At 43.7% G+C, this 13,306-nt stretch overlaps 1 protein-coding gene across 1 annotated transcript; it reads right to left on the bottom strand.

Moving 5' to 3' along the window:
* Positions 1–699: 699 nt before the first annotated feature.
* LOC148700562 (PKS-NRPS hybrid synthetase cheA-like) lies at positions 700–6,760 on the bottom strand. Its single transcript, XM_089924329.1, has 6 exons — positions 6,457–6,760; positions 6,042–6,119; positions 4,785–5,956; positions 3,986–4,712; positions 3,231–3,704; positions 700–3,128 (listed from the first exon to the last, which is right to left on the bottom strand). Exons 3-6 carry the CDS (start codon positions 5,597–5,599, stop codon positions 2,961–2,963), a joined length of 2,184 nt encoding a protein of 727 aa, XP_089780455.1. The 5' UTR covers positions 5,600–5,956; positions 6,042–6,119; positions 6,457–6,760; the 3' UTR covers positions 700–2,960.
* Positions 6,761–13,306: the final 6,546 nt, after the last annotated feature.

Below are 13,306 nucleotides of genomic sequence, written 5' to 3'. Positions count from 1 at the left end.
CATTCTCCCGGAACCACCTCCCCAGCCATCTCCCGAGCAACGAGCACCTCGCCGGCGCCTCCACGACCACGTCGAGGTAGCTCCCCGCCCCCCCGCCTCCAGTGCTCCGTTCGGCACTGGATCGCCGAACAGAAGGGTTCTGTTCGGCTGAACAGTGCCGAACAGAAGCCCTCTGTTCGGCAACACTCAACCGAACAGAAGCCTTCTGTTCGGCTGCACGGTGCCGAACAGAAGCCTTCTGTTCGGCTGCACAGTGCCGAACAGAATGGTTCTGTCCGGCTCTGAGCAGCCGAACAGAAGCCTTCTGTTCGGCTCTGTGCAGCCGAACAGAACCCTTCTGTTCGGCACTGTGCAGCCGAACAGAAGGCTTCTGGTGCGTGCCGTGCTGAATTTTGTGCCGAACATTTATGTATGCAATTGAATTATTTTCTTTGATATAGCCTAACATTGAATTTCTATATTTTCAGACATGGATCCCCGTCCCGCCAGAGTTAGACCTACGGCGTCAGCTAGGAGACGTCGTGCTAGGATTGCTTCTCCCGAGCCTGCTCATATGCCATCGGACTCTCCTGAGTCAGAGCATGATGATATGCCCGCTAGGGGCGAAGACGATGAGTCCGTTGGACCATGTCCAGGAGGTCCAGAGGATGAGTCCGTCCTGATCAGTTTCAGGACGCATATAGCAGCTTCCATCTGGAGGCAACAGGTATTGTTTATTTGTTATAGCATTATATTTTGTTTATTGATGTTTTATAAAGTAGTAGTAATTATACATTTATATTACAGGAACGAGCTCCACTAAAGTGCATGAACCATACTGCCAAGGTTGGTGAATGGAAGTGGTGGTCTTCAAACCAACCAAATACCAGGTTCAGAGCACTATTGAGGCAGTCGGGCCTCGTAGAGTTAGTACAGTGCTCTTATCGATTCATCGATAAGATTCTGATTTCGGGCTTCGTAGAGAGATGGCAGCCCGAGACGAACACCTTCCATATACCATTTGGCGAGATCACTATCACGTTGGATGATGTATCCGCCATTTTAGGGATTCCTGTCGCAGGTTCCTCAGTATCAGTTTCTCCTGAGAGGATGAGTGATCGGGATGCTGAGGAGCTACTTGTGGAGTTGTTGGGGGTGTCAGCTGGAGACGCGCGTCAGGAGGTACTGTCATCGCGCGGTCAGTCTGTGAGGATGGAGTGGCTGAGGACTCAGTTTCACTCTGTATCTGATAGAGACAGGCAGCAGAGGATAGAGTGTGCAGCACGAGCCTATTTGTTATTTTTGTTAGGCTGCACACTCTTTGCTGATAAGAGTGGGACCAGGGTGCCTATAGCGTATCTGTGTTTACTGCGGGATCTGGATAGGGTGAGCACATATGCCTGGGGTACAGCTGCCTTAGCATATTTGTATCGGCAGTTGGGGATTGCGTTGAGGTCATCAGTGAGACAGATCAGTGGTTATATGACGCTTCTGCAGGCATGGATTTATGAGCATTTTCCAGCACTCAGTCCTCACCCGTCGCTCGAGTATACTGATGCCAGTCCCCGCGTGCACCGCTGGATGCCCGGTACTCCATCCCGTACCACGATGGACCATTTAGTGGTTCTACGTGAGTCATTGGACCTTTTGAGCATCGATGAGGTACGTATCATATTACCATTTGCTTGTGTTTGTCAGTACATTTAATATGCGATATAGTATAAAACTGAAATGGACCTTTTGTTTTACAGGTTATTTGGGATCCCCATCATCGGCTTCGGGGAGATCGCCCATATATACCCGTCGCATTTTTTAGTGGCTCCATCAAGTGCCTTGATATCGTAGAACCCTATCATCCAGAAAGGGTTCTTAGACAGTTTGGTCGTATTCAGACCATCCCTCGAGCGCCACTAGCCCCTACGCGAGCCAACAGAGGTTCCACAGCAGGCTCGTACCGGATACATTACTCCTATATGGATCAGCTTTGGGAGCGGTGGGAGGACCACGTGCTGAGCCAGGCGAGCAGGAGCCACCCAGTTACCCGGCCATCAGACAGCGTACCGGGATACATGGAGTGGTATCTCCGTATCACGCACGTTGCAGTTCAGCCTCCTCATCTGCGCTCGAGTACTCATTCTGGAGCTAGGGGAGGTCATGATGATGCTGACATGCACCGGCGGCGTAATGCAGCTGCACTCGGTATCAGTACCGACATTGTACGGATGGGTCCCTCAGAGGCTACGTCACTAGGTGCCGGGCACCTATATGATGCTATTTCTCAGATGCATCAGGTACTTCTGGGTGATGAGCCTGGCCCGAGTACAGCACCCTCTCATTTGGATCCAGGACCCTCTCATTCGGACGTACAGCAGTACACGCGTCGACGATGGCGTCATAGGGATTGATGATGGAGCCTTTGTAATCTTTGTAAAGCCTTTGATATTAATGAAAAATATATATTTTTGGTACATTTACGTGTAATCTTTGTAAAGCCTGGCCCGTTCTATTTTACATAAATATAACAGTGCACATAACAATCAATCTAACAATGCGAAGACAGATATTTTTTGATTTATATTGATGATGGAGTTTCAAAAATTGTACATATATAAACAATCAATCTAACTCTACTGTCTTGCCTCCACCTCCCCCTGAGGAGATGGAGTCCCGTGGGGGGTTTGACCCTGAATCTGATACGACTGATGTTCTGCCTCCACCTCCCCCTGAGGTACCTCCAAATGTTGTTCCAATCAAAGCTGACCCTGGACAAAGTTCCCCTCCAAAAAAGGCAGCAAAGCCTAAGAGGGTGCCAGTGGCAAGACCTGGCCTTGCAAGGAGAGGGCAGCCGATTAACCTCTTAACCAAGAACATCACAGAGCCCTCTTTTCCAACAAATGTGTTAATCATCTGCTCAAGCTTGTCACCGTTAAGTTCTTGTACATCAGAAAGGTCTATTAGTTCCCCTGTACATATATAAATAATCAATCTAACTCTACTGTCTCGCTAATTATAACATTAGGTGAGATGCTCTCTTTGAACTGTTGAATCCGTGCTTCATATGAATTTTCCCATCCGGTAGCACAAGGAAGATGATATTTTCGCCAGTTGGTCGCTACTGGCGGAACGGGATGTCCCGGCAACAAGAACACCTTCAAAATTAGAAATAAGAAAATATTAATAGCTACAAAATTATAAATAAGCAAAATTAAATAAGCAAAATTAAATATTCGCAAGTGTTGTGAACGTAGTACCTCAACAAAATGATTTCCATTTACGAATCCGATAGCGATATCTTTGCGGGATAGAAGAGGTACTGGCACAGAACGGAGAGGTAGGAAGGTCAGACATTGTTGCAACGAGAGATGGTATAGGACAACATTATAGCAGGATGCTATAAGATGACCCATGTCCGGCATAGTCATCCATCTGTCATATGGTGGACAATCATCATAATATGATAATGCATGAGTGATCTCAGCAATCGTCCCTTCCACACCATATAATGTGCGATAGTGGTCCGAATGACATTGCAACTCTTGCAATAAATCCTTCCTAACACGCACCCAGTCATCTTCTCCAAATCCCAGTAAGTCAGCTATTGCCCTAAATCCGCAATTCCCATCAGCTTTTACATCCTTGATATGCTGGATGTATGGTCTCAAGGCAGAAGGAATAGCATCAATATAGATAATGGGCGTATGTGACTGGGCTCTAGTACGAAAAATCTGCAAATAATATCAAATGATAGAAAATATGTAACAATGGCAGAACATGTCCCGTATCGGCACATCTCGGCACGGCACATCCCGTATCGGCACATCTCGGCACGGCACATCCCGTATCGGCACATCTCGGCACGGCACGTCCCGACATGTCCCGTATCGGCACATCTCGGCACGGCACGTCCCGACATGTCCCGTATCGGCACATGACATACCGGCACGGCACGGACCGTCCCGTAGACGTTGTGATACCTATTGTAAGGAAATAAATATTTGGTACTTACCTTTTGCTTGGGCCGTCTCTTTTGAATCTGAGTAGATGGATTGCGGATGGTAACTTTCTCAACACCAGGTGAATAACTATCCTGTCCAGATAGAACCAACTCAAACGCAGACGGGTCACGTCGAGTAGACGTATCAACCTTCAGTGAAGCGCGCCCACGTGAACCGGTCTTCCGTTTTGCAGGCTCTAAAAGAGGTGTACTATCTGGACTTGCAATCTCTCGTAACTTCTTGATCATCTGCAATTGAGAAGCCCCATCTAACTTCTTGAATCGTAGCGCAATCAAATCTAACTCTGCATCACAACTCAACTGAATTGGCTGCACGGGGGGGGTAGGCAGAATATCAAGTTTCCTCCAATGAGGATCTATGCAGTCGAGAGGAATGGGCCGACCTTCCACCCTGTACCGCGCAATCTGGTGAGCACATGGTATACCATGTGTGCGTCGAATAGCGCACCCACAATTTGAATCATCAAACCCAACTGAATTGGCTCGTTTCGATTGGGCGAGGACATGATTTAACGCACTTATAGATATGAAACCTCGCAACTCTTTGAATTCAGCTGGCTTGAAGTTGTGCTGCACTACCAATAAACTCTTCTCCAATGAGGCTTTAACAGAGCTGTGCTGCAACTCAATCAATCCATGTATTCTAGTCCAAGATGACTCGAAACTTCCTTGGCTTGATCCAAGCTGCTTTTTGAGCTTTGCATGTGCACTCTCGACCCTAGTAAACAAATGAAAGTTAGATATAAGAATTGAGGCAAATTAAATTTAAATGAGTCTTTATTTGTGATACCTATTTGTCGTCACATTTCCGTAGTGCCTGCATGTATCAGTCCACGCCGCAACAAATCTTTCCTTGTATTTGCTCAGCCAAGTATCTGACACATACTGTAGTGCATCTGGATAGGTACCGAACTCTCTCTGTAGTGCACTCCAGCGATCATTATACTCGTCTTCCGTGGAGGACAGCACTAGTACATTCCAACTCATAATAAATTTATCCCATTTCTCCTTCAATTCGAAAATTTTTTTGCACTTGGCCAAAACATTCCTACTAATATGCCATCTACATAATAAATGTCTAGCAGTAGGAAATACTCTATGAATTGCATTCATCAAAGCCAAGTCTCTATCTGTAACAATCAACTCAGGCAAAACATCATCAGCTATGACACTGCGCAATCTCTCTAATGCCCAAGTATAGCTTTCTTCCCCCTCAGAATTTAAGTATACAAAAGCAACTGAAAATGTCATGTCAGTAGATGTCACCCCCACAATCTCTAAGAGCGGAAGACGATACCTATTCGTCTTGTACGTGCAATCCATTATCAACACACGGGGAAATGCACGGAACAAATCAATGCTGCCAGGGTGTGCCCAAAATAAGTCATGCACAACATCCGTATTAGTACAATTCCTATGCCACTCAATATATTTAGCCTCTGATAATTTACCTAATAGATGTTGCATTTCAGACCTCCCGGCTTTCTCTGCAACCTTAAACCGTTGACGTACATTGTAGATAGTCTTGATAGTCGTAACATTGAGGGCATCTCTTTCCTTCAATGTGGATAATATGTCCTTTGGACGAACCAAACTCTTCGACATATCCACTAACAATTCCGTCTCCTGCTCAGATAATCTCCCTGCATATGAGTGCCCCTCCAGATTCTCTGCAGCGGGATGATTGTGCACTCCACATACGACCAGTAATATCCAATCATCCGCAGTATCCAATTTCTTTCCTCTTAATGCAAAAGGGCATCCACACTTCTTTGTCCCACAGGCAGTCTTTATTCGCTTTTCTTTTGTGGTTCGGTACGTCCCACCCCTCTCACAACCTAACGTAATTCTGGGTTTCTTAGAAATGGTACCTGCATCGGATGATTTGATTACAACAACAAAACCATTTCGCCTCCCAGCTTCACGACACCAATTACACAAGTCCTCTCTACTCTTGAAGATCTATACATTAAACAATTTATGTAAGTACACAGTTGTAAAAATAGCTCGCTAAACTAATACAAAATTGCACAATATATTATAATACCTCGTAAGTTGTAAATTCGCTTGTGTAATCCAGTACAAATTCTGATCCAATTATACTCGATTCGGTTGTAGCATAGCCCTACATATAAAATAATTTATCACCAAGAATTAATGAATCAGAGGATCTGTTCGGCACAAAATTCAGCACGGCACGCGATTTGGCACGAGAAGGCTTCTGTTCGGCTGCAGAGTGCCGAACAGAAGGCTTCTGTTCGGCTGCAGTGTGCCGGACAGAAGCCTTATGTTCGGCACTGTGCAGCCGAACAAAAGCCTTCTGTTCGGTAGAGCGTTGCCGAACAGAAGGCTTCTGTTCGGCACTATGCAGCCGAACAGAAGCCTTTTGTTCGGCGATCCAGTGCCGAACGGAGCACGAACCGTGAAAAAAAAAAACTTTCGAAACAAGGTGGAACACGTACCTTTGCGGCCGATTCTTCGTCCCAAATCACTAGTTGCTTGTCTATGCTTCGAATGGGGCTTAAATCTCCTTCAAAGATCGCCTAAACGATGTAAATGGATCGAGGGGTTTAAGGGGGGTTTGAGGGGTGGTTTTTTTTTTCCTTTTCAAAACGAAACGGAGGAGGAGACGGAGGAGGAGGAAGGGGGGTGTACTGAGAAAATTTCAAGGGCAATATGGTAATTACACTAAAGGTTAGTTTGGGTATTTTTTTTTTGGTTTTTGGGGGGTGTCCTGAGCAATCGGGGGGGTGTATTTAGAACTACCCCTGTTGGAGGAATGGCTTTTGACGGCTGGCTCCCTGATGAATAGGTATTCGTTGATGACGCACATGAGCCACGTCCACGGATGAACAAGGTGCATCCAAGGGAGGAATACGGAACCCATAAGAAATAGGTTCCCTTGGGGCGTTCGTGACAGGGGCTCCCCCGATTTCACATTAAAAGTGGACCTCCCTGCATTCAATGGCAATCTTCACATTGAAGGATTTTTGGATTGGTTGGCCGAACTAGAAAAATTCTTCGATTACATGAAGATCCCAGATCAAAAGAAGGTGAAGTTAGTCGTGTACAAATTGAGAGGTGGAGCATCTGCATGGTGGGATCAATTGCAACATAACCGTCTGCGGCAAGGGAAGATGCAAATCACCACCTGGCGCAAGATGAAGCAACATTTGCAAGGCCGATTCCTCCCACCTGATTATGAGCAACTGCTATATCATCAATATCAAAATTACAAACAGGCCCTAGGACGGTGACCGAGTACACGGATGAGTTCAACCATCTTAACGCCCGCAACAATCTGTCAGAAATGGAAAATCAGCAAGTGGCAAGGTACATCGGAGAATTAAAACTGGTGATCCGAGATCAGGTGGATCTACATCCGGTATGGAGCTTATCTGAAGCCACAAGTTTGGCCTTAAAACTCGAGGCACAGGCAGCATGGAAGGCGAACCAGCCCACAAATCGGACAGTTTTCTCGGACTCCCCCATGGCAAAGCAGAAGGCCGTTGATGTGGCCGCCACTTCGAGCCAACCACCACCAACGTCCGCGACCAGAGGAAATGAAAATTTCGGCAAGCAGTCGGCAACCCCGAAAGGTAACAAAAATCCCTATGAAAAGCCAATGCCCATAAAATGTTACAGGTGTCAAGAGATTGGGCATCGGTCCAACGAATGTCCAAAGAGGCGACCAGTCAATGTGGTCGAAGCTGCGGAAGAGGGGGTGCCTTTTGAGGAGGAAGAACAAGAGGAGGCGCCGACTGACGACGACGACATTGTGGTGACGATGCCTGATCAGGGGCCTCTAGCTTCTTTTGTGGCGTATCCTATTTGTCCTGAAGAGTGAAGAAGAGTCGCTACACCACAACATCTTCAAGACCTGCTGTACCATCAACAAAACTGTGAGTAATGTGATTATTGACAGTGGCAGCAGTGAGAATATTGTTTCTTCCGCATTGGTTTGTGCGATTGGATTGAAGGCAGAGAGGCATCCGTCTCCCTACAAGATTGGTTGGATTAAAAAAGGTGCGGAAACGAGAGTGGACAAGTTTTGCAGAGTACCACTATCGATCGAGCGGTACTACAGAGACAACATTTTGTGTGATGTGGTGGACATGGACGCATGCCATGTTCTACCAGCATGATACAGATGTCACATACAGGGGTCGAGATAATACCTATTTGTTTCATTGACAGGATAAAAAGATCCTACTAGTGCTAGAAAATGAAAGCACTGCTCCCAAAGCTTCTAAAGTGGAGGGGAAGTCTTTTCTCATTGTGTTAGAGGAGATAGATGAATTGATCGAGAAGCAGCTATATTCAAACATTAACTTGAGGGCGAGTTGTTTTCAAATGGAGGGGACTGATGCAAGACGGGACCTTCCCCATTGAACAGAGCCTTCTTCCCATCCAACAAGAACCGCGGAACAGGGGAATGGAGCATTGGACATTGAAGATCCCCGAAAATTAGGGTGCGATAGGGATGAAGACGCTGATCTTGGGGGTTGATTGTGATTGAAACCCAACCGTGGAGTGCTGGATTAAGAGTCCTTTTGCATTTGAATTCTGATTTGTTTGGGTCAAGAGTCCTTGTCATTAAGTCTGGTATTGAATTCAGTTGGGATTAGGAGTCTTATCGGTTTGGGTTTAGTTTTCCTTGAATCTGAATGTACGAGGGATTAGGGTGTTTTGTGATCCTATATAAGGATCGTGTGAAGGGGTTGTTCTCCTTCTTGGGACGTTAATATTTTTTTTCAGCCGCCATGGTTAAGGAAAAACAACGTTGAAAGCACAGCATGAATCCTCTGTTTTATGCCCCGTTTTTATATGAGTCCTCTTCATTCCGAGTTTCGTCTCAGGTCTGCAGTGCTGCGAATCTGATTTTCTCTATGCTTCCCTGCACCAGCACTGAATTCTATGATCCGGGTCAGGGAAGACTTAGATGCACCTGAAGTATCTGTATTAGAGAAAGTAGGGGAAGCATGCTCAAGTGATAAATTCAGTGCTAGCCGTCTGCTGAGCAAACTGAGCGGAGAACTCTAGATAACAGCTAGAAGAAGTCAAGGACAACTTAGAATTAGAATCTGGTGTTAGTGATGTTTCCATATATGATCATATCGTCACTTGGATGTTGAAGAAAGCTACAAGGCATAAATGTTGGCAGAGAAATACCAACGAGAGGTAGATTGCAGTTCTCGTCAGCAATAAAAACTTGGAATTAATGCTCTCGTACGAGCCTAAAAGGGAAGGGATTCAAATTTGGTGGCTGGGCAATAACTGCACATTCTTTCTAGGCTATGGAACAGTGACCAATCAAGGCCAATTGAGACTCGGAGAATGGCTTAAATATAGGTGCTCGGATGTTAATTGAGACCTTTCATCGAACATATTGTGCGCAAGAGTTATGTTGCTGATTTTGGCCAAAAATGAAGCCAATCAAGATTACACGATGCTTTGAAATACCTGTCCTGGATGATCAAGTGGTTTGAAGATGGCTGGAAACAAGGCACGAAACAAGTGCAATGAGAGGACCCGAGGACAGACCAGCAGAAAATGCTTCACTGATTTCAACAAAGTCCAGCAAAGAATGAGATTTGGAGATGTACATTTAGTGATTAGGGAATGAGATCAATACATGAATGTTGGAGAGATAGATTGATAGTTGGAGAGACACGGATGCAACGGCGCTAATATCATGTTACAATAAGGCATGGGTTGTGAAAAATGATGTTACTTTAGAGTAATCTCAAGAGTGTATATATATGACCATACTAGACAGGTAGCGAGGCTACCACCGAAGAGTAAATACCCAAACATATGCATATATACAATCTAGGTCTCCAACATTATCTATGATATTTTATGTCCATTAAATTTATCTGAATAGCTTATCAGAAGCATTCTTCCTACGGTTTAGAATTTCCGAGGAAGCTCCAACTCATATAAAATACCCATTGGAACAACATATATCCAAAGAGGCTTTAATAAATTTAGTCCTCCATTGGCTATGCACAAAGTTAATATTGGATACTCAAAGAACCCAAATAACATCTTCCTGTTAGAAGTATGCCCTAGAAGCCAACGTGGCTGACGCATATTTGTAATCCGGAGCATAAATTTATAATTTGATACTTATTAATAAATAAGATTGGGCAATTTATTTTTCATTCATGTTTGTATGTGTCCATGAATCGTCCAAGAAATTAATAGATGATGACACATATTCTCAAAGAGTTGATAATTTGAGGCATGTGTTATTAGGGATTAATTTCTAAATGCTTCTGATCGATGGATCCATCATGAGGGACGGTGATCGATCCGCTGAGATTAGTGCACAGATCACTTAGTCAGATGGACGAGTTTCGAGTCCACGGTGTAGAGACACTGGAGTGATTATACGAGTACTTGTTAGAGAACAAGGTACTGAGCATGATAAAAGATAGTAGTCACATGGATGTCTATCCACTTGTCTATGACTGCTTATGCTACAATTGTATGACTGGTCCTTTGATCTGCGATGCCTCAGCTATTCACTATGAGGTTGTTGTAGTTTGATGAGCATGTGAATTTGGGCCCTAGCCATTCGGATCCTTGTAGTGCGGATTGACTATAGTAGGTTCATTTTGGAATAGGGTTGCATCTAGATGGGATCTATCAACCTTGATAGATTAGGAGTGATACTATGTGATTTATGAGACTGAGTTCGATAAATTCCTGGCTAGGTATTTTGGAAAAGGAGTTTTTCATATCTTGAACTGGAAGTCGTATAAATTTGACATATGATGGACGATGGAGTTTGACGAGATATCCATAACCTCCATCACGTCAGGATCCATGATAGAGGAACTGTATCATACGCTAACTGGACCTAGAGGTTCACACATTCCATTCTGCTGGGTTGTGACCACATACAACTAGGTGTCACTAGTGGATTGTGAGACTCGAAGGCATTTACTTGGTGATCAGTGAACCATGAGAGTAGAACTGAAATCGTTTCAGTCCTCTGAAAAAAGTTTCAGTGATATTGAGATGGAGATCTCAATATATCTCACTACCGGTCAGAATAGAACCTACGAGGTCATACACATAGAGGATTTAATTAGTCAGACTATCATAATTATGATTTGGATTCACAATAGAAATCAATCATCAATATGATTGATGATTGAATTAACCCACTAAGTGTTAGTGAGTTAATGGAAGAAGAATTAAGTAGAATTGATTGCAATTGGGCTGATTTAATGAGCCAAATCAAATTGGATTCGACCCAAATTGATTTGGGTTCATAATTGGGTCAATTTGATTAAATCAAGGTTTGTACAGATTTTAAAGACCACATGTCGTCGTAGAATGAATATGACTTAAGTCATGTTCACACTATGCGGACTTTAAAGTCCACATGGCGTCATAGGATGCATACTTCCAAATCAATTAATTCTTCTAATGAGATTAGGAATCCTAATGTGATTAGAAAATTAATTAATTGATTAAGTGGACACATGTCATGCATCTATGAGCACAAGTATTGGACATTTGGCATTAATCCAAGAGTGGGTTATAGTCCCATACTTCTAATAAGATTAGGAGAAGCCCTAAACCCAATCTATAAAAGGGTAGCAAGGGAGACATTATGAATCAATTCTCTCCTCTTCCTCTCCATGCCTCCCTTTCTCTTTTATTCTCCCTTCCCATGGCAGCAAGAGGCTTCCTTTCTTCTTCCCACGGCAAGGGAGATCAAGTTCATCTTTTTCCAAGTGTTGGAAAGAAAGAAAGAAGAACCTAGGAAGAGATCAATTCGCCCAAGGAAAGAAGGAGTTCTTTCCTCCACGCCCAAGCCCATTCTTCCTCCTTCTCCACGGCAGTAAGGGGATCCTCTGCATTCTCTTCTTCCACGGCATCAAGGCAAGGAAGATCCACATGCAAAGGTTCCTCCTTCCTCTTCCTCCATTGCGAGTAAGATCAAAGAAGAAAGGTTTCTTCTTCAAGGAGGTATGTTGCAGATTTCTTCCAATTTATTTGATAGTCATGAGAAGTCTTTGCAAGAAGCTAGCACTCCGGTAAGATTCTATCTTAGATGATTAGATCCTCGTGTGGATACCTGTAGAGGCCGGACACATGTGCGGCTTAACCAGGAACCTAGAAACATCATTAGGCTGCGGTGTTCTACACCTGCAGAATTTTTGAAGATGAGATCTTCAAATTAACAACTTCTGATTTTTGTTTCAGTTTTATGAATCTTAATCAACCCTCTTCATATCCTAATCTTCCCTCCCTAATGAGTTCAAAGATCTTCTGGATTTGGATCTAGAAAATTTTTTGAATTCTACGATCTGAGGTGCGTTCATACGATGAACGCGTCCCGTTCGAATTTCGCTGCGAACGTCGCATCGAACGGGGCGTAACTCAGCACTTCCAACTAGCTTTTTTTGGATGATGTCTAATTTGTAACAATTAGTGCAAACCCGACTCATGGCCCATAGCAACGGCTCTAATCATGGCATTTTTTATTAGATTTATGGTATTCGTTATTTGATTTGAATGGATTTGGATGCTTTATCTTGGCAAGGACACCAAAGCTTCAACTAGGTGAGTATGTGAGGAGCCATGAGGGTGTGTATTTAATCTCATATCGACTATGCACGTGATAGATTTCTGGTACTTATACAAAACTAAGGAACCAAAATAATATCTTCTGCTAGCATTTTTAGGTGAGGTTCTAGGTTATTACAAAATAAATTTAGATCTTTAGCTTGGTAAGAATGCCAGAAGGCATTTGTTTAGTCACACGTCAACTATGCACCAGATTTTTAATACTTATATAGTATAAACGAACTCAAATAATAGCTTCACTTAGCCTTTTTAAGTAAGGCTCTGAATTGTTATAGAAATAGTATCAGAGTGGACTAGGTTCACGGCTCATGTAGATTGGAATACATTGCAGCACGAGTCCATATAGGCTAACCCTAGGCTAATCATAATATTTGTGATCGGATTTATGATACTTGCGAATAGATTTGAATAAATTTAGACCATTATCCTAGCAAGGACATCAAAGTTTAAACAAGAGAGAAGGGTTACGTTGGCTGTGAGGATCCCTATAGGATTGTGGTGTCCCGCATTTACTATAAACTGGGTAGATCCTGCATACTTATACAAAGGTAAGGAACTTAAATTATATTTTTTGGTTAGTCTTTGTCCATGAGGTCTGTAGGTTCATGTAAACTAGCACATACTACTAAAAGAGCCTATTTGGATTGACCACATGCTGATTGTGATGTTTATAATTGGATTTATGGTACTTGTGAATATATT

Source organism: Phoenix dactylifera, chromosome 7 (genome assembly GCF_051530095.1).
Source record: "Phoenix dactylifera cultivar Ajwa chromosome 7, Ajwa_hap1_PhDact_Kaust_v1.1, whole genome shotgun sequence".
Taxonomy (NCBI): Eukaryota; Viridiplantae; Streptophyta; class Magnoliopsida; order Arecales; family Arecaceae; genus Phoenix; species Phoenix dactylifera.
The sequence above is the reverse complement of the archived record's forward strand: the minus strand, read 5'-3'. Positions and strand labels throughout refer to the sequence as shown.

Bases quoted from the DNA above. Each gene is read 5' to 3' on its own strand.
- LOC148700562 (XM_089924329.1), bottom strand. From the start codon at position 5,599: ATGTCGAAGAGTTTGGTTCGTCCAAAGGACATATTATCCACATTGAAG. The intron at 3,705-3,985 runs GTAAGTACCAAA...TATTATTTGCAG, and splicing joins AGAGACGGCCCAAGCAAAAG to ATTTTTCGTACTAGAGCCCA. The intron at 3,129-3,230 runs GTACTACGTTCA...CTAATTTTGAAG, and splicing joins ATGGAAATCATTTTGTTGAG to GTGTTCTTGTTGCCGGGACA.